The sequence below is a fragment of the Schistocerca cancellata genome, chromosome 5 (assembly GCF_023864275.1).
Source record: "Schistocerca cancellata isolate TAMUIC-IGC-003103 chromosome 5, iqSchCanc2.1, whole genome shotgun sequence".
NCBI lineage: Eukaryota > Metazoa > Arthropoda > Insecta > Orthoptera > Acrididae > Schistocerca > Schistocerca cancellata.
Window position 1 is genome coordinate 151,776,030 of NC_064630.1, and position 24,476 is coordinate 151,800,505.

Here is a 24,476-nt window from a genome sequence, read left to right on the forward strand (position 1 = left end):
ACAATGTATGTATCTGCTTACATACTCTGCATAAACAACATACTACAAAGTTCACGTTTATCATGTGTGGGGAGTTTGCAGAAATGCCCTTCGGTGACTAAAGTATGGTGCAGCATCTGTAAGAAAGAGCAAAACATTATCAAATTTCACCTCATCTGCTCATAACTGCAGAGATTCATTTAATAAATGAACTTTTGTTGGCTGATAATGCCGATGTTTTAATTTTGATAGTTCTGGTATTGCAAAATTTGTGTTCCGTAAGGAAATATCTTCTGAGTACTGGACTTCCCAGTTTATATACAAGAATATCACACAAAGGGAATGTGTTGCATAAATTTGCATAATATTCAAAGCTTTTTTGAAAAATAGGGTATTTGAAAATAAGCCACTTCACCTAAAAGAACTTGGCTTGAAGTTTTATGCGAAGCAGCCGTTCTATGTTTACTACCTGCTTAAATGCTGAAGTACTTGAAAGTTTTGGTGTGCATTTACTGATTCCCCATAATTTTTGACAGAATAGAGTTCTTCTGTCATTTGTAAAGATGCCATAAATTTGGTAACATCTTGGTCCAAATGAGAGTACAGTTTAGTTACTTCTGGCATTATATTGTCAATCACTTCTCTTATGAAACCATATGGTAATAATGTTCTGCTTTAAACAAGGCTAGAGCAATGACTGAAGACAGTTTTTTACATATTGTCAGACATTCACATCATAAATAGGGATTCCCCTTTCAGATAATGGCAGCTTGTGTAGTGGTCATTCACTATGCAATATGCAATATGTCATATGCAATGGTCATACAGATTGTGTTCTCCTAATATGAGTGTGCATGAGTTTATTGTTAAATTTAAAACTTAAAACAAAGAAATTTGACATTTTTAGCAAAATAATTTAAAATATTTTTGCATAGAGTACTCAGTCTTATGTGAAATAATTAGTGACTTTCCATTTTTCTGGTGTGAAGTATTTTAGGGTATGGAAAGTGTAAACAAAATTTTATAATTAAGTGTAAACAAAGCATTGTGTGTATAGCATGTGCTTTAATATAAAAATACTAAGTGGTAGGTATCTGCATTTTATGACTTCATCCACAAAACGGAAATACCCTGGTTCAAATATCTGGAACCAGATTTTAAAGAATTTAAAATATGGACATGTCTGTTCCAAAACCCATAAAGACAAGTCGCATTTTACAACAGCAACATGTAGATATGGCTGCAGTAGTTTCTGTGTAATCGCACTGCATTAGTTAATCTTGGACCGGGTGTGCCTGTGCACAAAGTGCATCAATCACGAATGACATTATTTTGTACCATACCATTGTTTTACGATTGTAAGCCCATAGCTAATCTTTCATTATTGCTTCAGCTAACACACTTAAAAGTTATGTTATCATACTTCCAAGTGAGCTGCAGGTGCGAAATGTAATATCCTTGCAAAAAATGACCCATATTTAGAGTTAACAGCAAACCCACAATGTTGCAGTTTTCTACGAGATAATTACTGATAAAGTAAGGGGTCAGCAGAGATGTGATGCAACTGTATTGTCTAGTGCTTTGAATGGGTCATTACTGTGGGGAAACACGTGATGTGACAGTGGCATAATGAAAGGGTTATTTTATGATTGTGTAATTAACAGTGAGGTAGTTAACAAAATGTAAATTTATTTTAGAGTTATGTAATTAAGCTAAGATTTGACCACGCCGTGCAAACTCCAGCACTTAGTGCTTATGTCTACTGGTTCTGTGCTGGGTGGCACTGGTGCTTTTCCCCTCCCTCCTCTCTCCCATGTAGTGGCTGTAGCATCACTTGTGACAGATAGTGCTCGCTCTCACGTGACTTTGTGTGTTGAAATACTCATTTATAATCTTATTGAATGAGACACTATTAATCTGTCTTGCGAGCATTCAGCACGAGCAGAGGAGGTCCGGATTTAGGTATGCCATTTTTCAGTGCTGAGTGTGAAGATTCGTATTTGTTTCTAAAGTCTGAGAAAGTGTTGTGCATAATATACCACTCTAACGTAAATATCAAAGCATCGACAGTGTGCTGTCACTACGAAAATACATTCAACAAACAAGGAGGTTGTTAGACCAGCCAGAAGTAAACTCATTACTAAATTAAAATCAGAATTGCCAGTCTGAAGAGCTAAGCTGTGTTTTTTTCTGTTCATTCTAAAAGAAAAAAAATATGCCTTTCTGTAATTCTCCTTGCATATATGTATAAAAAAACTTGCACTATTTCTCTCGGATATTGTTGTTAAACTTAGTTGACTGTTTTGTGTGGTAAGATTTTAAAGTTAACTATTGCTGTTGTTTTGCAGACATGTGAGCTGAATTGTGCACCTGAAAGGGCAGTTTGAGTGACCTACATGCTTCATTAGAAATTGCACAAAGTGCAAGACCTTTTATGGACAGCCAGTTTATAAAAGAGAATTTTGTAGAGTGTTTGGAGGTAGCCCCCTCTGTAGTGGCCCAATTTGAGGTGTTATGCTTGTCCTGAGAACACAATTTCTTGAAGAGTGCAAGAAATTTGTGCTGAATTAAAGGAGCAGTTGCACAATAAATGTTGTAAATTTGTAGAGCACTTGACTGCCCTTGATGAGAGCACTGACGGTTGCAGCATAGCTCAGCTTTCAATTTCCATAGGTGGTGTTGGGAAAGATTTCACTGTTACTGAGGAATTATTGGATGTCAGAAGTAAAACTGTAGAAGGTATTTTCCTGGCTGTTTAGGTGATTCTGAACGACAGGCAGTTGTTACTTGAATGCCTGCAAAGTCGTTGTATGAAAAGTGCGTGATGCTGGGCTTCCCCCAGTTTTGACAGTACACTGCCTTTTACATCAGGAACAGCCATGTGCAATAATTTTCCACAAATTTAGGTCTATCATGGATAAACTTGTAAAAATTGTGAATTTTTGTAGAAAGCAGAGCTTGAATCACTGGGAATTTAAAGGATTTTTGGGGAGGCCTTGAGTCAGTTCACAAAGGCATTACTTTTTATTGTGCCACACAGTGGTTAAGTTGCTCAAAAGTATTCTCAACCTTTTCAGTTTTTTGACAAGAAATGGTTATGTTCACTGATATTGAAAGTTTGCCAGTCGGACTTGGATGATGAGCAATGGATTGGTGACCTTGCTTTCGTGAAAGACACCACAGGATAGTAACAAGATATAAATATCAGTACTGTGTGTGACTGAATTGAAAGTTTCAAATTGTTAGCTATTGCTTTTTAAGTCAGCTTCAAGTAGGAAATTTGGATAATTTTTCCTCACACAAATCCTTGAATTTATGTACTTATGAAACCATCAGGGACTACACGAGCATTAGTCATTACATAAAAATCTGAAGAAATAAAAGGAGGAAAAACTGCAGTCGGTTTTTTGGTGCGCCTGGAATATGTACCCATTAGGTCTCAATGTTTAGCTGATAAAACTACAGTGTGATTAAATTATGACAGATCGTTATTACCATTACAATGGTGATTTTATTTTATAAAGACATTGATCAACAAGGACTAATGCTACCACCTTAAAATGTGTTGCTATGTTTGGAACAGTTTTTGTTTGTGAAAAGACTTTTTCAATTATAAATATTAACTAAACAAAAACAGGATCCAGTTTGTCCGATAGTTCACTGGAAGCTATACTTCGAATTGCAAGTGCCAAAAGGATTGTTCCATATATCAGAAAATTAGTCGCTTTCAAGTGATGCCAAAAGTAATGTTCTAAGTTGGTGCAAACTAAGGAGTGCAATAAAACTACTCTTTCAGTCTGTACACAAAATTGGCATTATTATTTGTTTTAATACTGGTAAGCCCCCTGATGTGGTCTTATGTGCCCAGCCACATTCACCAAACTACTACACAACAGTGCTGTGTCTGCCTCCCACACCTTCCCCCACCCCACCAGCACAACTGAGCACCGATGCTTTCACTGGTGCCGGCAAACGCTTGTGAAGTGGCTGAGTTGGCGTATCGTGGATTAGACTGTAATTTCGCTTGTACGTGTTTACCTTGATAACAGAAAGATAGCTATTCTTGACATGTGTACAAAGTGCACAGCATGCTTGCTCTAAGGTTAAACATTAACGCTGTGGGATAACATGGTACATATTTTTGCCATGTTCTGTTCCATTCTGATTTTTTGGGTAATGCATTGAAACTATTTGCACATCTGTACACATAAGGGACTTTTCAACACAGCTTATATTTTTTTGATATGACTTGATTATTTCATGTGTTAACAAAAGTTTTGAGCAAATGCCTTAATTTTCCAAACAATGCCTCATTAATGACTTGTAAATCTGATGATGGTCCTCAATGTCTTGTGGTATTCTCCTTGGTGACTTCCACATTTGTAGTATTTAGATCATTAACTTTCTGACAGATTGTACACACATGTAGAGTTAACAAATTCCATTGAGACATAATGACCCTACAGACTGGACATAAATTAAAAATTGGTGTTTGTATGTGAATAAAATAAAGATATTTTTATATGAGTAAAATAGATGGTATGAGTGAAAATTCACCTTGCCAGAATGAGTAGGCCATGCATTGTGCCAATGGAAACTGATGCCTTTTAGTCATGTATGGAAACATTGTCAAATGATTTGGTTGCAATATGGTCACTGTAAATTTCTAACAAATAGGCTGCTTAATACATTTGAAGTTGTATCCACATCAACATAATTTCATCTACAATGTTTAAATTGATTAGTGCTATGTTGAAATTTCATTAATCGTGTGGTACAATAAAAATAAAGTTTAGATGGTGGTAGTGGCCCTTTCCTTCCATTTTGTTTGCTACGACTTAAATTGCTGAACCAGTGATTTTGTAATTTATTGAAGTAAATTAATCTTAATTTCAGGATCGACTGAATGAACGGCTAGCTGCTCTGATGGCTCCAACACATGATCTTCCACCAATGGATACAACAGAAAAAAAATTCTCTGGCCGCTGCCGATTATATATAGGCAATTTAACAGCTGATGTTACTGATGATGAAATCAGGGAAATGTTTAGTCCCTATGGAGAAGTGGCTGAACAGTTTGTTAACAAGGAAAAGAACTTTGCTTTCATACGCATGGTAAGTTTTGCACGTGTGTGAAGGTGCGTGCGCACCTGCTGCTGGTGCCTACAGTGTAAGGTAAATACACAGAAGTGACATTTGTGTGTTTGTTTCAGGACTACCGTGCAAATGCTGAAAAGGCAAAGAGAGAACTTGATGGGTCTCTACGTAAAGGCCGTTCAATTAAAGTTAGGTTTGCACCACCTGGAGCTGCTATAAAAGTTAAAAATCTAACACCTTGGGTGTCAAATGAACTTTTAGAGAAGGCATTTTCGGTGTTTGGAGATGTAAGTATTTTTGGAATTGTGGAATTTTTAATGTTGGCAATAAGTATTATTACTATTATTGACTTATTATCTGAACACTTGAAAATAAAATCACAAAGCATCTTTACACGAGTGAAGTTGATGTGTCCAATTCCAAATACTAAGGCTGGAGATGTTTGACAGTAATTTTACAGATTTCTGTAATTAGTCTTTCTTGAGTAATACTAGGCTGCTAGTTAGACATTCGAACTGAACACCTATTCAGTTGATATTTTTTGGTGTCATTCTATTCAGTGCTTCTGGGTAACAAAATTCTGCCGTTTACCGTTTTATTACATTAAGCAAGCAAGCGTGTTGCCCACCCTTTCAGTGATGTGTGCAACGTTACCTGCACGATAGGCAAATATGTAAATCATCATCAAAGAATTATTGCGACTGTTCAGTAATAGGTGCCGATCGTAAGAAATTAAGTACACGTCAAATGAAATCACAATTTCCTGTTTGCCTTTTTTATGTAAGACATGTCTTTAAGGCATACTGAATGTGTTAAAACATATGTTTTTCTGTTGTGACTGTCAGTCACAATGACATCTGCTATGTTATGATGAAACTTGGAATTACCGTCTGATGTTTGAAGAAACTTCACGGCTGCATAATTCTGAACAAGTAGATGTCATTTATAAAAAAGAATTTCCTCTGTAATTCTTAAATAAAAATGTTTTATGTGGGATGCAGATTACGTTTTGTATGTATACATCAAATGTATGCATGGTCTCAGGATCAGGAGAAAAACTGATTGATACCTGTGTTTATTAGTTGTTACTGACTATAGATTTTCTTTTTTGTGATTAATATACATAGGGAACTAGACAGTCAACAAGATCTTTGTCTACATTTGTCAGCCGTATGAATGGTTAACAGGTGTAGCTATGCTGCCACAACTAAATAAGCCGTTTAATATTTTTGATCCTTTTTCAACGTTGAATAAATGATCAATTATGTGACATGTAAACTGCTCAGTATTATTGGAATTCCCAAAAATGGTCTGCTTGCTTGGTGGGCGCTTAATATGGCAGATCTATTATTCATATTTGGTCAGTTTGTGTGTTTATTCAGCTTGTAATACAGGCCTTATCATTGGATGTATGGCATGCACCAGCTGAATTTGTCTGAATACTGGACTGAGTGATCTATCGGTGAAGGGTATTCTGTATTAAATGAGGATAGGGGTTGTATTTCCCATGGCAATGTTATTGCACAATTCTGCTAAAACATCAGTTTGTATGCAATTTGGTTGAGAAATTCACAAATAAAAATGGTTTGTGGAAATCAGTCACGCTTAAATATTTGACTTCTGAAAGCTGGTTAGATTTAAGCAGTTGAGCACTAAAAATAATGTATTCGACTGTGGAGTTCTTTTTTAACATTGTAAAATTATAAAAGTATTTTCATATATACACAGCAAGGTAGTTCGTGCTGTGTATTACGTTCATCTCTTCTCACACTTGTAGTAACGCAACATGTTGAAAATGGCTTTATACTTCCTTCTTAAAAATACTGTGCTGTATAAAAGCTTCCAAGTATTGTATTGTGAAAATCTATAAATGGGACTGAGTAGACTGAACAGAAATTTTAAGTTTCACAATATAAAAGTCTTTAATATCTTGCTATCCACAAGTAAAACTTCCTTCTCTTTACCAAGTAAGAAATAATACAAATCTGAAAATATAAAGTGTACAGCCCAATAACGCAAAATACTATGGAAGTTTGTCTTGTTAAACATAAATTTTAAAATTGAATTGCTCTGAACTTGATAATGTCTGCTTGGTTATGATGAAACTTGGAATTACCGTCTGAAGTAGTTTGAAGAAACTACTTGGCTGCTTGGTTTCTGAACCTATACCATTAAGATAAAAGTTCAGGTTTTTAGTAGTACTTCCTGAAGAACAAAATTTTCTATGCTGCTGAATAATGTCCACCTATATGAATCAGACTAAATAGAGGCAGCTAATCAGTAACACAATTAGATGTTTGGTTCATGCATGTCATCTTTCTAGTGATATTTAGTTCGCTGATACAGCATTGGGTCATTCCATGTTAAGTGGGCTAATGTTCCCCACTCGACCATCGCATTTCGATGAAATTTTTACAGGATGTACGTGTAGACCTTATATGAAACACTGCCAAATTACAGCTTCATAAGTAGCATGGTGGGGCCACTAGCCACCTTTTCGTAAAGTCTTGGATTTTGACATTGCGACTGAAATGAAGGAATGATCAAATTTGTTTTACTATTGTTCAGGATCTAAGACCTGTTGTACTGAAACTTTTTGGTTACAATAGCTTAGTTGTTCTACAAAAGGGCAAACTATGGTAAATTCATCATAGTGTGCTATCAAAGTGGCTCATAAATCTTGTATCAAATTTTGGCTATACAGTAGTGTCGATTATCTGAAGTAATTGGGGGACATGGGTGTTCGGAAAACTGGTTTGTTCGGATAATCGAACTGTACATGTTTGTTTGCCAAAAAGAAGTACTGTACAGTAAAGTTATTCATAAAAACAGGCATCTCTTTTAGTATTACAAAGTAACATACAAAGGCAACTTCAGTAGGAATATATAGTAATGATCTCGTACTTGTCCCTCATAGAAAGGACAACACATTTACGTTTAAGCGTTTTGTACCGTCAAGTTCACTTCTTCACGCAGCAGCACACAAGTGGTCATAACAGAGAACAGAAGGTGACTGTTCGCACCGTGAGAAGCTCTTCTTGGGGGTGCGCAGTCCTTCAAACTGCGCGGAGCCGCGCGCTTCAACTCTAAGCTGGCGCAGCTGTTGCTGTGAACAGCTTTGATACTGCCGCTACTACTACTGCCAGTGCCAAGCCGACAGAAGTGTGCTGATTGTTGAAACACAGCGACTGGCGGCTTGGCCGGTCAGCAGCACCTTGTGAAGGCCCCATTAGAAGCAATGTTCTGCCAGCGGTGGCCCAGTGCGGCAACTGTGGGAAACTTGGTTTGGGAGTGAGGGGGATGATCGATGGTAGGGTGGGAGAGTAACAGGTGCGAGCGAGTACACAGTTTGGTTAAGCGGTCATTCGGTTGACAGATGTTCGGATAATCAACGTTCTACTGTACTTCATTGCCTTTTATCTACTGAAAGAGTAACTTTCTGAAGCTGATACTTATCTGCAGCCTGTCAGCATGTCATAAGGCTCTGAAAGTGGCATTGAGATTGCTCAAATAATAACTTGAGTTATCTGAGCTCACCTTGTCTGATCAGAAAAAGTTGTTTTTATTTTTGGGACAGACCAGTTTAGTGTCAACAATGGAATTTGGTAACATGCTTCAACAATCAGTCTGAAGCACACTATTGTGTAGTGAAGTGTTCAGATGTTGTATGTGCCTTTTCAATTGGTGTAAAGTGCATTGTCATTACTAGATAAACATCTTTTTTCAGCAAGTAAAAATTATTTCAAGGTATGGGGTGGCTCTTTAGAAATGTTTATCAGGTTATTTAATTTTTTCTGTTGAATTCTCAAGGAAGTGCCCATTACGATTGTTTAATTTTTTCAGTTGGACATACAAACCACTTATACTTTACCCAATATTGAAACAAATGGCAATTGGAAGCATAAATTTAATTGTATTGTAATGGATATAAATGTGGTTTCAGTATCATGTCATTGGCCTTGCAGATAATTCTACATGTCATCTGAAAACATACACATAACAAGGCTTCATTCCAATCAAAGAATTTTCAGTAGAGCAACAGGAATTAATAAACCAAAGAGTGAGATGTCTTACTGAAAATGCACAAATATGCTTTCATTACAAGGTAATACTTGTGGTCAAATGACTTCCTACAGAGATCTTGTTGTAATACTTTTGTGCAAAGAACCATTCTGTTAAAAAGGGTTTGCAGATTGTCAGTGTAGGAATGGCAAAAAAATTGCAAACTGTGACTAAAAGCAATGTGAAACCTCATAAGATCTGTCCAACTTGCAGAAAACAATTTTTAGCAAAGAAAGCAGAAAAATCGTGCAACTTGAAACCAGTCAGAAGATGACGCATATCCAGAAGTATCAATCGATTCAGGTCTGCTTTTGGGGTCTCCCCTCCAAAATTTCAGTGTGTATAAAAAAGGATGTGAAAGGCTATGCAAAACGAAAAATAGTGAAGCTCAAGAGGCAATTGCGAATGACATTGCTGCCGCTGGAGGATTTGCCACAGAAGATCTTCTAACACGTAGCTCAAGCAAGACATGTCCTGATCGTGAAGATTATAAGCAGCTGATTAAAGAATTGAGAGAAGTTGCAATTGTCAAGGCAGCCTGAAAAATTGCAAATACTGACATTAGTACCACAAAGCTGGACTAAGAGAGACAATGCAAGAATTTGGTGTCTCAGAGAGGATGGTAAAAGCAGCTAGGAAGTTACAGGCAGAAAATGGTGTATTAGCTCTGCCAAAGAACAAGTGTGGCAAGATGATTTCAGTTGCTATAAAAGAGAGTGGTAACATTTTTTCAGAATGAATAATTTAGCTTAATTTGTCCAGGTAAAGAAGACTGTGTATTAATTAGAATAAAAGGAAAGTTAGTTCTGATGCAAAAATACCTTCTTTTGAATAATTTGAAAGAAATGTATGGAAAATCCAATTTCAGGACATTGCTGAAGTCGATATGCAGCAAATTTTGCAGTTGAGGCCAAAATGGTGCATCACTGTGGGTGCTGCAAGAACCCAACACCAAAATGTGAAACTGATGCTTGCAAACACTTGATTAAAGAAGATTACAAGAGTCTGATTGCTAAAACAGTGTGTGATTTGGAAGCTAAAGACTGCATGCTTCATTGCTGTGAAATCGGTCTGGGAAAAGAACTACTGGAACACTTTTTAGAAAGTAGTTTTGAAGACAGTGATCCAGTTGATACCATAGAGTTCAAACAGTGGGTGCACAATGGTGGAGGTACATTAGAAAACAAGCAGTTGACTGAGGATTTTATTGAAGATTTGATTTCAAAAATTGACACTTTCCCTTCATTATGTTGCAAAGCACCAGAGCAAGCACCTAAAATGTGTAAGAAAGCTGTAAGCCAACTGAACTGATATTACTGGACTTTGCTGGAAATTATTCCTTCATTGTCCAGGATGCAGCTCAAGGTTTTCACTGGAATAACAGCCAAGCAACTGTACACCCAGTTGTTCTGTACTTTAGAAATAACTTGGATGTCAGCAGCATCAGCTACTGTATAAGTGACAGCCTGAAACTTGATGCAATGGCTGTAGGTGCTTTTATAGTGAAATTAATAGATCTAAAGTGTCTCCTTGGAAAAATCTCACACACTTACTACTATAGTGATGGCTCAGCAGCACAGTACAAAAACTTCAAAAATTTTCTGAATCTCTACAACCATCAAAATTACTTTGGAATCTCAGCTAAATCAAACATTTTTGCTACAAGCCATGCAAAATCTCCATGTGATGGAACTGGAGGAACTGTAAAGTGCCTGGCAGCAAGAGGAAGCCCTCAGAGACCAACTGAGGACCAGATTTGATACCAACTGATTTGTTTAAATACTGTACAAAGAATATCAGAGGAATCCAATTTTTCTTCCAAAAGAAGAAATTTCAACATTAACAACTGAGCAGGAAGCAAGGTTCAAAAATGGCTGCACAGTATAAGGAACAAGAGAATCACCATTTTGTGCCATTAAATGAAAAGCAAGTTTGTATTAGAAGAGTATCCAATGATATTTATTTATTTTGCAAATGTTGACAAAAGTCAAGCAACAGTTTCATCCAGAAATATTACAGCCTTACAACTGGGCCAATACATTGCCTGTATATACAATGGAAAATGGTGAATTGGTAATGTGTCAGAAGTTTCAGAAGAAAATGTTTGTTTCATGCACCCCAATGGACCTGCACATTCATTCTATTGGCCAGCTAGGCAGCATGCTTGTTGGATTCCAAACCAACACATTGTCATTCCAGCTCTATCAGCAACAAGAATGGGCAGACATTATAGCTTGTTAGAATCAACTGTAATTGCTATTAGTAATGCATTTCAGCAAATAAATGAATAAGAACTGAAATATTTAGCTTGGGAACCATAGAGTATGACTGCTACATATATTTCTTAATGTAATACAAATGTATGTTCATTTGGTATGACAAGATTTATGGGCCACTTTGATAGCATACTATGATGAATTTAGCATAGTTTGACCTTTCGTTTTACAGCTAAGATATTGTACCCAAAAAGTTGAACATGATCACAGTTTCAGCATGACAGGTCTATTAGATCCTGAGTAATGGTAAATCAAAGTTGATCATTTATTCATTTGCGTCACAATGTTGAGAAATGGTAATGAAAATGTTAGTTTATTTGTTCTTAAATGCAAAGTCTCCAAAATAAAAACGACTTTTTCTGATCAAATAAGGTGAGCTCTTTTCAATGGTACCCTGAAAAATCAAATTTGAGTGATCCCTTTTGAGATATGACGTTTTGAAAGTAAGCCAAAATTGGCTGATTAAATTTTTTAGCACTTTGAACTTTGATAACTAGTTATGTGAGCAATTTGAGTGCCACTTGCAGAGCTTTGACATGGTGGCAGGCTGCAGATAACTGAAGTATTAACTTCAGAAAATTAATCTTTCAGTAGATACAAGGCAATAAAGTGAGCCAAAATTTGGTACGACAAGATTTATGAGCCACTTTGATAGCACACTGATGAATTTATCATAGTTAAACCTTTTGTACAACTAAGCTATTGTGCTGAAAAAGTTTAACAGGATCACAGTTTCAGCAAGACAGGATATCTTAGATCCTGAACAATAGTAAAACAAAGTTGGCCATTTATTCATTTCAGTAGCAATGTCAAAAAGCGAGCCTTTACAGAAAGGTGGCTAGTGTCCCCACCATACTACTTATGAAACTAATTTGGCAGTGCTTCATGTAATGCTTCATCTTCTAAACATTTCATCGGAATTGGAGATGGTAGAGGGGAGATTGTCTAAATTTAGGCTACTTGACATGGAATGACCGTAATGTAAGTAGTGTTACTCACATAAAAGAATTTTAATCAGTATTCCACATTTGTATTTAGTGAAACCTTGTGTAAGTCATCCATGAACGATAAAACAGTATAATTTTACTTAAAATCCGTCTTGATTGCAAATTTTTTATATATCATTCATATGACCGGTTTTGGTTCATTCAGAACCATCTTCAGATCTGTAAAAATAATTATACTAATTTACTATTTCACGGAAGCAAATCTTTTTCATCCTATCTAATCAACATCAAATGTACCAGAACGTACCTGATATTTCAGTTACAGGAGTAACCCGTCCAAATCCAGTAACTTTCACATGCTACGTCACATAAAATTGGTTGGCAGAGTGCACGTCATTTATATTAATTAAAACACTATTACCGACAGGTGGCGTCTGGTACATTTGTTACATTCCATTTACACATACTGTATTCAGTAGATTTTTTATATTATGCTTTTTAGATTGTATAAAAATAATTTTACTGTTTTTTAATCCTGACAAGTACAGATTTTAACTTTGACATCTACATATTTTAATTAAATATTTTTAATATAAAAAAGATCTACTGAATACAGTATGTGCAAATGGAATGTAACAAATGTACCAGACGCGACCTGTCGGTAATAGTGTTTTAATTAATATAAATGACGTGCACTCTGCCAACCAATTTTATGTGACGTAGCATGTGAAAGTTGCTGGATTTGGACGGGTTACTCCTGTAACTGAAATATCAGGTACGTTCTGGTACATTTGATGTTGATTAGATAGGATGAAAAAGATTTGCTTCCATGAAATAGTAATTGGTATAATTATTTTTACAGATCTGAAGACGGTTCTGAATGAACCGAAACCGGTCATATGAATAATATAAAAAAAAAATTGCAATCAAGACGGATTTTAAGTAAAATTATAAAATCACTGATTGCTGTTATCCCATAAGACAGTCTGTTTTTGCAAAGATAAAACAGTACATAAGAAGAGAACATAATCTTCGGAAATACAGTGCTACGGAAGAATAGTGAAGATTAGATAGAGAGATCAGGTAACCAATGAAAAGCGCTATCAATAGGTGCACATAAATCTTAAAATACATGATGTTCATGTGCAGGCTGAAGTGATAAACAAAAATTTGTTTCAAAGCCAATATTGAATCCTGGTCATACTGCTCACTAGGCAGATGGGTTAACCACTATGCCACCTTGGCACAGTGGCTCTGCACAACTGTGTGGCTAACACTAGCCTGCCTGCCTCACTAAATTCAAATTCCCGTTCATGCTTCAGCCCACCTGGTATTCGTCCTAAACTCAAACAGCATTGCAGAGGCTCTTCCAACTTTGTATGGCGCACAAGCATCGAATGTAATGGGGAATCCTCCCTGAAACCAAGGCACAAGTGCTTTAATGAAATGAAAGGGTTTGGTTCCATCCAGGGGCAACCCTCCCTAAAACCCAGGCATAGGTGCTTTAATGAAATGAAACTGTGTGGTCCATGCAGGATCCCGCTATTCTGATAGTTGGGGAGACTCTGTAATGCTGAGTGGGTGGCTAATGGCTCAGGAGTCACCTGGTTTGCCAGCTAGGTTGGTTGGGTTGGAGAAGGGACCAAACTATGCAGTCATCAGTCCCTCCGACCTTGGAATAACTAAAACCAACAAAACCTCACACCGTAAGAGGGAATTACAATGGCCATAAAATGACAAACTATTGACAGAGAAGGAAGGAAGAAGAGAGGGGGGAGAGAAAGTTGCAAATGACGGGCATAAAGGAAGAAGCATAGGTAGAAAAGATATACTCAAGAGAAAACAGATCCCATAAGGAAAGGAGCGGGAAGGCAGAGGGCGGAGGCGAACCACCAAGCCCAGTCAGCCAGGCCAGTCGGGGTGCAGGGGGGAGCAAGAGAGCATGCCATCCCCTCCACCCACCAACAAGGTTGAAGGTGCCACCCTTAAATAAAGCAATAAAAAAACCCTGTCATGAAGAAATCATAAAACATCAGCTGCTGAGGTACGCTCAGCTAACACCAGGTGTAGTGAGTCAGGAAAGCTAAGTCCATCACAGGGTGGCTAAGTTGGGACTGTCCAGTAAGAGGTGAACCACAGTCAACATTGATCCATGATGACAGAGGGGGTCCTCACGCTCGAGGAGATAACCAGGAGTCAGCCAAGTTATGGCCAATTTGGAGCCGGCAAAGGATGACAGAAGCCTCAAGAGGCCCATAAGGAGGACTGCCCCATAGTTGTAGAATCCTTTGCAGTGGCAGATAGCTTGCACAAACTGTTCAAGAAGTCACTACAGATAGTGGAGGGCACTCCTGAGCAGAAGTGGACATGGTCCAGTGCATGCAAGATGGCCACCAATTCTGCAATAAAAAAAACTAGTCATCTGGCAAGGAACGAAGTTCTGCATGTCTCACATAGGTGTAAGCATAAATAGTGTGACTAGCAACCATGGAGCCTTCAGTATAAATCACTTCTGAACCCTGGAATGAACTGGGGAGACAGTAGAATTGGTGGTGAAGGCCCCCTGGAAGGATAGAATCCTTTGAATTGATGGAGAGATCAAGACAGAGCTGTGGCTGAGACCCTCACCACAGAGGGGTATGCGCAAGAGTGGAGAAAAGAGGCTACAAAGGGAAGTGCTGGAGCTCAGAAAAGAGTGACTGAATGTGGGCAGCCATGGTAAGCCCACATCGTGGCTGCCACCGTGGGAGGTTAATCTCGGTGTCTAGATAAAGGAAGCCATAATTGGGATGCAGTGAATATGGGACACGTAACATCAGCTGCTGTTTGCGCAAAGCTTGCAGTGGTGGAATACCTGCCTGTGAGAGAAGGCTAATCACGGGGCTAGTCCGGAAGGCACCTGTCGCAAGTCGTACCCCACAATGGTGGATGGGGGTCTAGTATCTGCAATGGTTGAAGGTGATGCAGAACCATAGACAAGACTCCTGTAGTCTAAACGAGACTGGGCCAGTGCTTTGTACAATCGCAGTAGAATAGTGGTGTGCACCTCAGGTGGTATTGCACACACATCTAAGAACATTGAGATGCAACCAGCAAGTCCTCTTAAGCTGATGAAGATGTGGTAGCCGTGTCAACTGGGCATTGAAGACCAGACCCAAGAAGCGATGGGTGTCCACAACCTTGAGAGATCGGCAGTCGAGGAGCAAGTCCAGATGGGGATGGACTGTAAGGCAAACGGCAGAAATGTGTGACATGCGACTTGGCCACGACAACTGAAAGCCATGGGAGAGAGCCCAAGGTTGTGCCTGGTAGATTGCCCCACTGTAGGTGGCATTCTGCAACGTCCATGACAGTGGAAGCGACGTAGATACAAAAATATTCAGCATACAAAGAGGGGGACACTGTCGGCCCATCAGCTGCCACCATTCCATTAATGGCCATGAGAAAGAGAGGGACACTCAGCACAGAACTCTGTGGAACCCCATTTTCTTACAGATGGGCAGAACTCACGAAGGCCCCATTCATGAAGGGTGGTGAGGATGTGGTGGTGCCAGGTGGTGTCTTAGGCTTTATGCAGGTCAAAGAAGACTGCAATGAGGTGGTGTCGATGGGAAAAAGCCGACCAGATAGCAGACTCCAGGTGGACCTAGTTATCCACTGTAGTGTGACCACAGCGAAAACCACCTCGTCGATGACAAAAGGTTGCAGGATTCAAGGATCCAAAACAGCTGCTGACTCACCAGGCGTTCAAGGAGCTTGCAGAGGGTGTTGGTAAGGCTAATTGGACAGCAGCTATTCAACTGAAGAGCTGGCTTCCCAGGCTTCAACACCAGAACAACAGTGCTTTCCTGTCATTGGGGAGGAAATACCGCCTCACTCTAGGCTGTTGAAAAGGGCCAGTATACGATGGTGGCCAGCCACTGATGTGTTGGAGCATTTGGTTATGTTTCCAATCTAGTCCAGGAACAGTGTCGGGACAAAGGGCAAGGGTGCTGGCGAATTCCCACTTGCTAAATGGGGCATTATAAGGACACAAGCAGCATGAAGTGAGACACACACACTTTCAGGGGAAAGAATGTGGGCATATACTGAGTTGATGCAGAGGCTTGGGCAAAGTGTTGAGTGATGTGCTCTGCAACAAAGTCCGTATGGGTAGGGACCATACCATGCACAGAAATTCCTGCAATGCTGGGAGAGCACGATTGCCAAAAATTCGCCTAGACTTGTGAAGAGGGGGATGTGCGGTCCTATTGCAGCCACATATCATTCCCAGCAAATCAGTTTCTGAAATTTGATCAGGTAACAGGCCCAGGTGCGAAATAGTTTAAAGACCAGGAGGAGAGCAGTAGAAGGGTGCTGCTTGAAGTGTTTGAAGAGCACGGCGGCAGTCTTTCATGGCTGCAGCAATTTCTGGAGTCCACCAAGGGACCATCTTCTGACGAGGGGCACCCGAGGAAGAAAGGAATCAGTCCAGAACCGTGAGACTGCTACGGTCGCAGGTTCGAATCCCGCCTCGGGCATGGATGTGTATGTCGTCCTTAGGTTAGTTAGGTTTAAGTAGTTCTAAGTCTAGGGGACTGATGACCTCAGATGTTAAGTCCCATAGTGCTTAGAGCCATTTGGAGGTGGTGGGAGGATTGGGGATGTGTGAGGGTATGGCATGGGAAATCTTTTTGTGGACGAGGTTGGAGGGATATTTCCTCGTGAGTGGTGGTCTTCTGTAATTCTAAGGTTGTGCATTCTGCAGGAACTTTCCTAAAAATGTTAATGAAGAGTTAATTACTTTTGGGGAGCAGGGAGCTTTGACACAGCTTATCTGAAAGAAAGGATTGTTTGGTAAGATACTGTCTGATGGATTAAGGAATAGATTATTAATGGAAGAAAGTGTGGGGGAAAAGGGCCGTTGAAAATTTTCAGAGGGGTAAAAAGATTGACTAGAGCACGTAAGTTATAAAGTAGATGTAGGTTGTAGTAACTGTGCAGCAATTGGCTTTCACAGGATGGATCAGTGTGGAGAATTAAAATTACATCAAACTGATCTTCTCGGTGATAACACAATAACATTACACATTTTGAATATTACACTGTTGTGGTTATTATTTGTGTTAAGAATTGCATTGCTGGAAGAAGCATTTATCCAGTTTGTACAGTTTGGTATGCTGGTAGCATAATTCGCTGTTGAACTGTGGTTGGGACAGATTTTATTTTAGAATTACAATCACTTGGACAGATGACAGGCTCTAGACATGAACTCCAATTCTAAATAAATAAATATATATAAAATCTTTGATCATTGCCAATTGTTGGTACTAAGATTAAAAAATCTTGTCTCCAGAATTTTTTCAAAGAAACTTATTGCCAAATGTTAAGTGTTTGTTTTCCTATCTAATGAACTATCTATTGTTAATGATATCTGCTCATCATGATGAAACTTGGAATTACCGTCTGATGTGGTTTGAAGAAACTACTTGGCTGCTTGTTTCTGAATGAGTAGATGTTGTTTAAAATATTAAAAATATTCAGGTTTCTGTCCACACAAGATATATACAGGATTAAACTAATAAACTTAATAACAAATACTTCTGGAACCTTTTAAGATATAATTGTTTCCTCAAATTGTAAGAAAGTCGCTACTGAATGGTGTGTCACAAGTATATTAATTACAGATGTCAGTATTGTCTTTGTGTTTTTGAAATACACTACTGATTTATGCTGCCAATATCTTAAATCTCACATTAGCTTGACTTCATTCTCTGAAACCTATAGGTAGTTCAACATATTGCTGTATGATAAGGAAATTTGTATTACCACGTGGAAGTGTTGTGCCAGGCCGATAGGCGCGTAATTGGCGATATTAAGTGTCTAATTACATATTCAGTATTGTTTGAAAATTGAATTTAAAATGTTGTTAATTGCACTTTGCTTCATATAGCTTGCCCAACATATCAACTGGACAATGCCAGAGTTAACAAAGGCATGCAAGTTGCCCTTCCTTGGCAAGGTCGATTCCACATTAAGTAATTCCACAATAAACAAAGCATAAAGTCTACACTGTAATGTTACATCAGCAATTTAGATAAATCACAAAAGGATAGCGTCATAAATACTTCATAAAATTTAGTATGTCATTGTTTAAATACTCAAGGTACTGGAATGCACATTTGCAGCTATTGGTGCAAGGATGTCTCACAAACTGAACAGATTCCTTAGCTATTGTTTCAAATGCTGCAACAATCTAAGTTTGAATTCCTCTTAGGTCACTGTAACTTGTGCATTCGACCATAAGCTACCCCACAGAAAAAGATAAATTATCTCAAATGCTGCTAACGGATACTGTGTTCATATTATATCCACTGACCAAGGAAGTGATTGGTGTGTGCTTTCTTAGCCATAAGCTAGTGATGTGACTGGCACCCATTTCTGTACTACATACTGATGGTACAGGGAGTTCCAGCACTGAATTTTTGGGGATGAAGCAAGTGATTTTATTGCTTTACAAAACTGTGTAAACTGGAGTTCCCTAAGTTTTTTAGCACATGGCAGATGTATATTTAAAGTGCACACCGTGATGTGGTGTATCTTTGTTTTTATCAAAATGGTACAATATAAAACAATGTCTTTGAGAAGTGGGTGAACTGCAACTAAAACAAATGAAATGATGCAACAATTGTGTTGAAGTGTTTGTCAAAGAAGGCGATTGTGTTGATAGACACAATGATGAAAGTAGTTTATGGAATTTGCTTATTGCTAACCAACAAAGTAGCATTAAAACATCACAGGGAACTTGGTTTTGCTGTAGCTACATTTTAACAATATTGCACACGAGTTGTGTGGAAGATGATTATAAAGTTTTGTGCTGGCTGACAACTGAGCAAACAGAGCAGTTCATGCACATGTCTCAAAACTTTGATGTGGTAGCTAACACACTGTCAAAAAGGGGTGAATCATATTTGAATATATTCAAGGAATCCTTTATCGTGTGCTGACGAAATAACTTATCATTTCCACTGTTCCACAGGTGCTGTTGATTAATGCACACAGCAGATTGCTCACCACATCTCTCATCAGCTTTTCTCAGTTCAAATTGCTAGGTGGATTTAAAATACTTAGCATTTGGTTCACCATGTAACAAGCATGTCTGCAGCAACCAAAGGGGTAATGATGAGTATCACCAGATGATTGTACCTCACGCTACTCCCAGAGAATTATTTCTCATGAAGTTCTCTCATTTTGTCAGTGATGGGGACATTCTGTGTGAATGTTGTAAAACAACTGTTCACAAGGATTAGCCTGACTCAGAATGTGAGGATAAGTAGTTTCTTTGGCACTATGGCATGCCTACTGTCTCATTCTTCCAGTTCAATTTTTGGGCAAGAGGAATAACAATATGCCCCACAGCCCACCTTATCCTGCTCCAGCTGACTTGACACACTTTCCTAAACTCTGCTCACAATGGGGAGAATATTCAGGATGTTAAATTATTTTGGGGAAATGTAATTTCGTAATAGTACGTCTGAAATTGTTCTTCCTCTAAGAAAGCAGATAACTTTTTAAGAAGTTTGCATAATTGTTACTCGTTACGGTCTCTTTATCTGGATCAACTGTAGGCTCAAATGATGGACCATACATTCACTCTCCATTGCCTCTGATCTTCCTGCCTCAGTCACTGAAAATTCTCAGTAGTTGTTAAATGTTTACTTACTCCAAACTCCTTTCTATGATTTGTAATAAGTGTTATTGATATAGAGAACTCTTTAACGGAGTCACAGCAAGCATCAGAACACAATAGTATCCCATACCATCAGCATACTTTGTGTGTGTAACCTGCTGACATTTTCATATTCTGTCCGCATTGTCTTTGAATACAAATTACCTACCAGTTTTTGAAAGTCCTACAGTAAGCAGCAACATAAAAATAAATTGTAGAGTAGGAAGTGATGTATCTCCTGTGCCTGTGTGTTGTGGAGCAAACAGTTAATATTAATGTTGTTTTAATACTAAATATTGAATGTCCACCTAAGACAGCAATTACTTTTATGGTCAAAAAATTTAAAACTTAAATTTTAGCTACTGTAGTCTCTTCAGAGCTAGTAGCTGGATTTCAGATTGTGAGATGGTTAAGAAGCTGTATGAGATGTTGTTGTTTTCATAGAACACACAAGTTTTCTTGCAAAGCAATTAAAATAGTAGGGTGAAAAAGATTAGATATGGCATTTTGTAACTAAAATGTGTAATGCAATACTTGCCTCAAACTATGTTTTATTTTACAACTACACTTTGAAAAATTTTTCCCTAGATTGAAAGAGCTGTTGTCATTGTGGATGACAGAGGAAAGTCAATGGAAGAAGGTATAGTTGAATTCGCCCGTAAGCCTGCAGCTCAGATGGCTATGCGCAGATGTGCAGAAGGCTGCTTTTTCCTTACAGCGTAAGTTATCTTTAAATTTTCGTTTTGGTATTCTGTGTAACTTTGTGGTTTTCATGCATTAACTATAGTTATTTTGTCTAGTGGTCTTTATTGATTGTGAGAACTCAGTACAAGAAGGCTAATTTATAAACAAAAATAAGTAATGCTATTCAGAAAAATATTTATAACCCTATAGTGTTGGCCCCAAAATTTTGCAAACTATTATTTGATTGGAACAGCTGAGTGAAAACAGTGGATTTAGTTGTTTGCTAGAAAATAGTTCTCATGTGGTTGTTTTAAGTAGTGATTGAATTTGTCATTCATTCTTTGGAGTGAAACCAGACCATTCAGTTGTTTATAGTTTTACATATCTGTAGTAGTACTTATTTATTCCAGTCCATGGGAACAATCAAATGAAAATAGTTGACAGTGTCCATCGCAAGCAGTTGTGATAAGCATTTTATTGTTTTGACATTGTGAAGTTTTCATTGTTGACTGCATTACTCTCAGTTGTTCTGTTATCGGTTTTTACTATTATTTTTGTTCTGATATTTGCTTTTTGAGTGTGAATAAGTGCATTTTTGTTTGGTTTGTGTTGATGTACATACCGTGTCTGTACAATGTGTAGAGAAACAACTCTGATGCCAGTTTGGTTTTACAAAGAGTAGTCTATGGCATTTCCTGAACCTCTCACCCAGTGTAAAGTCCCAAATGACTGGAAAAAAAGATAAGTGACTTCTGTATATAAAAAGGGTAAAAGAACAGGTTTGCAAAATTTAACAAATATCCATAACATTGGTTTGCTGCAGCATTATAGAATGTAATAGTGTAGAAAATCCTGAATCTCTCATAGACTGAAGAGCTTACGTACATAAATTAGCATGGTTTTATTGAGCATCACTCGTCTGGAATTTGGCCTGCCTTTCTCTCACAATATACTGTGAACTATGGATGAAGTGAAATGGGCACATTGGATATTGCCAGAATTTGAAATAGCATTTGACACAGTACCCAACTGCAGACTGTTAACGAAGGTATAACTACATGAATAGCTGATTTGTGATTGGCTCAAATACTTATGAAGTAATACAGCCCAGTATGTTGCCTTTGACAGTGAGTGGTCATCAGGGACAAGGTATCAGGAGTGCCCTAGGGATATTTTGCAGTTGGTGTGGTGAATGGCAGCTAGCCCAAAATATAGGATTGCAGATGATCAGGAAAAAACTCTGTACTGTTTGGATACTGCATTGGTAGTCCTGCTGGGCACAGTTGAATTGTTTAAATATGTGGGCCCATGTTGCAAAGCAATATGAAATGGAACGAGCATGTTAAGATTGTGGTAGGGAAGGCAAATGGTAGACCTCAGTTTTTTTGGAAGAACTTTGGCGAAGTGTGGTTCACCTGTAAAGGAGATGGCATATAGGATGTTAGTGCAAACTATTCTTGAGCAATGTTCGGGTGTTAGGGGTTGGCACCAGGTCAGATTAATGGAAGACACCAAAGGCAACATTCTTTTCAAGGAACACCATGGAAAAAATTTAGATAACTGGCATGTGAAACTGATTGCAGATTATCCTATTGCCAGCAACATTTCGCATAACAACCACAATGATACGAGAAATTGACGTGTACTGAGTCATTTTTCCCTTGTTCTGAGTGGAAAGTCGTTTTACCTTCACTCTGCCTGAGAGTTGACCAGAAAAGGAAAAGACTAATAGTGGTACAGGATACCCTCTGCCACACACCATACAGTGGCTTTCGGAGTGTGTATGTATTTGGTTATAAATAGACATTTTCTTAAATAGTAAACTTCGTATCTGGATCAGAATATCAAAACACAATGCTGTGGAAATGGAAAAAAATCATATACCTGAAGATAAATTCAGTAAGGTATACAGGTCTGTAAGGATAAGTCATGAAAGTATAGTAAATAAGTCCAAAGAAGGGTAATGAATGATGAGAAATAACTCTGGCAAATTACCACAATTTTTAATAAATATGTTTTGTCCTTTCCTGTTCGTAACTTCTGCATTTAGCAGAAGAGAATTATTGGTGATCGGCACAAACCCTTAAGCAGAGAGCTTCAATAAATTTGAGTTAAAAGCGATTATTTATTTAAGCATAAATTTATAATGTAGCACCAGTTACAGAAATACACATTTAATGCCAGGTGTATGAAAAATTCAGATTTAAGTAAGTAAATATGCATTAATTTTGATAAGTATTTAATATTTAGAAATATATTTTTTATTCGAATGTTTTTTAAAGAAAGGGCAACTGTAATTCACTGTCAATATTTGTCTTTCAGTTGCTTCACATTTATTGAAACCACTCAGTTATGGAGAATAAGTGAAAACATTTGTATATCTGACACTGTAGAGATTGGCTTCATTCAACTGAAAACCAGCTAAACAAAATAACAATAAACTGACAAGTCAGGTGTCCCATTGCTAAGATTAGATGAAATGCTATATGTTCTACATTGAATAGTTCTCAGAACAGACAACGAATTTGCTTGGAGAGGGAAGTTTTATTCAGGGAAGATATTGGTTAAGCAGGTGGCGTTAAGAGATCTTACACATTTTTAAATCATTTACTACTGTTTGCAAGAGTTCTTCTCGTAATGTTAAAATGTGGCATTTAGCTTAAATGTTTTCGACTGTCTTTAAATTGTTCCAATTTGTGTTGTAGATGAATGTCCATTCAGTATGATAGTATAAGAATTACAAACATGCCTTCAATTAATGTACCCTTACATTCTGCTGATTTTTATATGGAATTATACTGCCTAAAGGAGAATTTAAGCATCTTATTAGTCTGGCACAGATTTGTTCATAGTGAAATTGTCCTGATGCCACTGGAGGGACTAATGTGATCAAAGGGTTCCTCATTAATGATAGCTGTGATTGGTTACCACTCGTAGATATCTCCTTAACGATTCACATTGCATATAACTAAAAGTAAATGATCCTACTATAGAATAACAGTTATTTGTTCCCCCCCCCCCTCCCTCCAGTCATTCGTTTCAAGCAGTTACTGATGTGGAAGTGATGTAATGGAAACTTTACTTCCATAGCAGTTATAGCATTGTCCTTATTCCCAAATTACAAACTTCTGTGCAGAAATGATATAATAAAAACTTTGTTAATTAGTTTCTAGACAGCAGATTCTGCAGTTTTTTAAAGGATGTAACACAACAGCTTTATCTTTCAAAACCTGTTGTGAAATATAACTTGGTAATAAGTGATGCCTTTTTGATACTGCGATGATATCTGCACTATGCTGCCACCCATAGGCCATTCTGCACACTGTAGCACGCTTACCAACTTACAGGATAAAGGCACGAAATTTCAGTTTGTTATTACAAATTTAAGGTTTTCATTTGACTCGCCCTCATACTGTTTCGCTGTTATGGATGTGTGTTCACGTCCTGCTCCACCGTCCCCAAATGCTGTGGTTGTGTATATGCTCACTGTTTGGGATTTCCTACAGTGCCATAGACATCTGTGCATGTTCTGAGCTACCGACCTCGGTCATTAAAATACATGGCTATTTACACCTGTGTGTGTCCTGAGCCACCAACCTTGCTCATTAAAATACAGCTAAACTTACTAATACCATTGTAAATTGTAGTCGGACACTAGTCTGATCTAGGTAGGTCATTTGTTATCCAGTTACAGCCCATGTACTGGCATGGTTTGTGGCTGTT

General features: G+C 38.0%; 1 protein-coding gene across 2 annotated transcripts in view; it reads left to right on the forward strand.

The window, feature by feature from the left end:
• The window catches only part of LOC126187492 (hrp65 protein-like), a 159,886-nt gene that overhangs the window by 16,905 nt on the left and 118,505 nt on the right, over positions 1-24,476 (forward strand). For both annotated transcript variants that reach the window (XR_007537747.1, XM_049928604.1), the window contains exons 3-5: positions 4,876-5,094; positions 5,193-5,363; positions 20,658-20,788. Coding sequence is in view for 1 of the 2 variants with exons in the window: in XM_049928604.1 (XP_049784561.1) it covers positions 4,876-5,094; positions 5,193-5,363; positions 20,658-20,788 (521 nt within the window). In the remaining variant the exon portion in view is untranslated. The remainder of the gene's footprint in view (positions 1-4,875; positions 5,095-5,192; positions 5,364-20,657; positions 20,789-24,476) is intronic.